At 32.0% G+C, this 1,982-nt stretch overlaps 1 protein-coding gene across 1 annotated transcript in view; it reads right to left on the reverse strand.

The window, feature by feature from the left end:
- Positions 1-1,014: 1,014 nt before the first annotated feature.
- CBG24533 overlaps positions 1,015-1,982 on the reverse strand; it is a gene marked incomplete at both ends in the record, with an annotated part of 3,754 nt that continues 2,786 nt past the window's right edge. Inside the window, one exon of the mRNA XM_045241118.1 lies at positions 1,015-1,134. Within this exon, the coding sequence (XP_045091359.1) occupies positions 1,015-1,134 (120 nt within the window). The remainder of the gene's footprint in view (positions 1,135-1,982) is intronic.

The raw sequence follows: 1,982 nt of genomic DNA on the forward strand, positions 1-1,982 counted from the left end.
CTCTGAAATTTTCAGACAAATAGGAAAATTCTAGACTACTTTTGTAGGATTTCAAATTTGCCAATTCCTCACCTCTAAAACAAGAGGTTGAAAAATTCGTGTCCACTTTGAGCCGATCTATCTTGGTTCATGTGAAAGATAATAAAAATGGGACAACGGAAAAATTATTTATCATAATATCAGCAATATTTTGTCAATTGACAAATTTTTGATATCTCTACAGTAATTGAGAAAATCAAGCTCAAAGGTGGACGGGCAACATTTTATTGGGATAACGGGTTCAGCAGTCATTTGCTAGAACCGAATGGTGCATTTTAAGCCATTTTATCTGGGCTCCTGTGATAGATATAAAAAAGTCAACTGATCAAATTTTTATTAGATCATCAGAAACATTTTATCAGTTGACCAATGTTTGATACTTCTCATAAGAACCTAGATAATTAAGCTTAAAGTGCATGGGTTAATTTTAGAGCATTGCAGATTTCAACAGCTTATAACAGCTTTCAACAGCTTATATAGCTTCGTTTTTGCATTTTTTCAACTAAATAAATTACCAATCATAGACCTCAAAAAGTTATTTTCAATGTTATAAAATTTTTTAGCTCAAGAAGAAAATCGCCATCAAAATAAACTAGCTTGCAAACGCTAGAAAAGCCTGGTTGGTTTGTGTTTTCTGTTTATTTGTCTATAAATAATCTAAAAATACATTTGAATCTACAATTCTGTATAAAAACCAACTTCTTAGCTCATCTAAAACCCGAGGTAGATTTATTATTCGCAATCGGATCGGATACGGAGTTCGCGAACGGACAGAATACGGTTCGCGTTCGCGAATCACCTGTGTTGCTGATGTTATGATAAATAATTTATTAGTTAAGTGATTTTTATATCTCTTAAAGAAACCGAGATAATTGAGCTCAAAGTTGACGGTTGAAATAAGATTATATTTAGAGAAATCGAAAAATATCAATAATGAAAATTTTCAGAAAATAAAAAACAATTTAATTTAATATTTTACACAGCTTTATCAAAATGCGGCAGTTGTGAATTTTCAAAATTCTTATCGTATCCTTCGATGCAATGTTCTAGAAGCACTTTTCGACAAGCATCCACGTAACGAGTTTTGTCTTGGACCTAAAAATGATCATTTTGAGGATTTTTATAACTTTTTTTTAAAAATTGGGGGCAAATGGGTATAAAATGTACAAAGTTTTCAACGATTCTGTTTAAAAATCACATTTCCAGAGCTTCTAGGAACCGAGATAAAGCCGGTTCAAGTTTAGGAGACACGCAGACGACGAGACACGCTGGGTCTCTAACCTCGGAAACTTCCAATGATCTACCTCGGGTTTTAGATGAGCTAAGAAGTTGGTTTTTATACAGAATTGTAGATTCAAATGTATTTTTAGATTATTTATAGACAAATAAACAGAAAACACAAACCAACCAGGCTTTTCTAGCGTTTGCAAGCTAGTTTATTTTGATGGCGATTTTCTTCTTGAGCTAAAAAATTTTATAACATTGAAAATAACTTTTTGAGGTCTATGATTGGTAATTTATTTGGTTGAAAAAATGCAAAAACGAAGCTATATAAGCTGTTGAAAGCTGTTATAAGCTGTTGAAATCTGCAATGCTCTAAAATTAACCCATGCACTTTAAGCTTAATTATCTAGGTTCTTATGAGAAGTATCAAACATTGGTCAACTGATAAAATGTTTCTGATGATCTAATAAAAATTTGATCAGTTGACTTTTTTATATCTATCACAGGAGCCCAGATAAAATGGCTTAAAATGCACCATTCGGTTCTAGCAAATGACTGCTGAACCCGTTATCCCAATAAAATGTTGCCCGTCCACCTTTGAGCTTGATTTTCTCAATTACTGTAGAGATATCAAAAATTTGTCAATTGACAAAATATTGCTGATATTATGATAAATAATTTTTCCGTTGTCCCATTTTTATTATCTTTCACATGAACCA

Source organism: Caenorhabditis briggsae (genome assembly GCF_000004555.2).
Source record: "Caenorhabditis briggsae AF16 supercontig from assembly CB4, cb25.NA_179, whole genome shotgun sequence".
NCBI lineage: Eukaryota > Metazoa > Nematoda > Chromadorea > Rhabditida > Rhabditidae > Caenorhabditis > Caenorhabditis briggsae.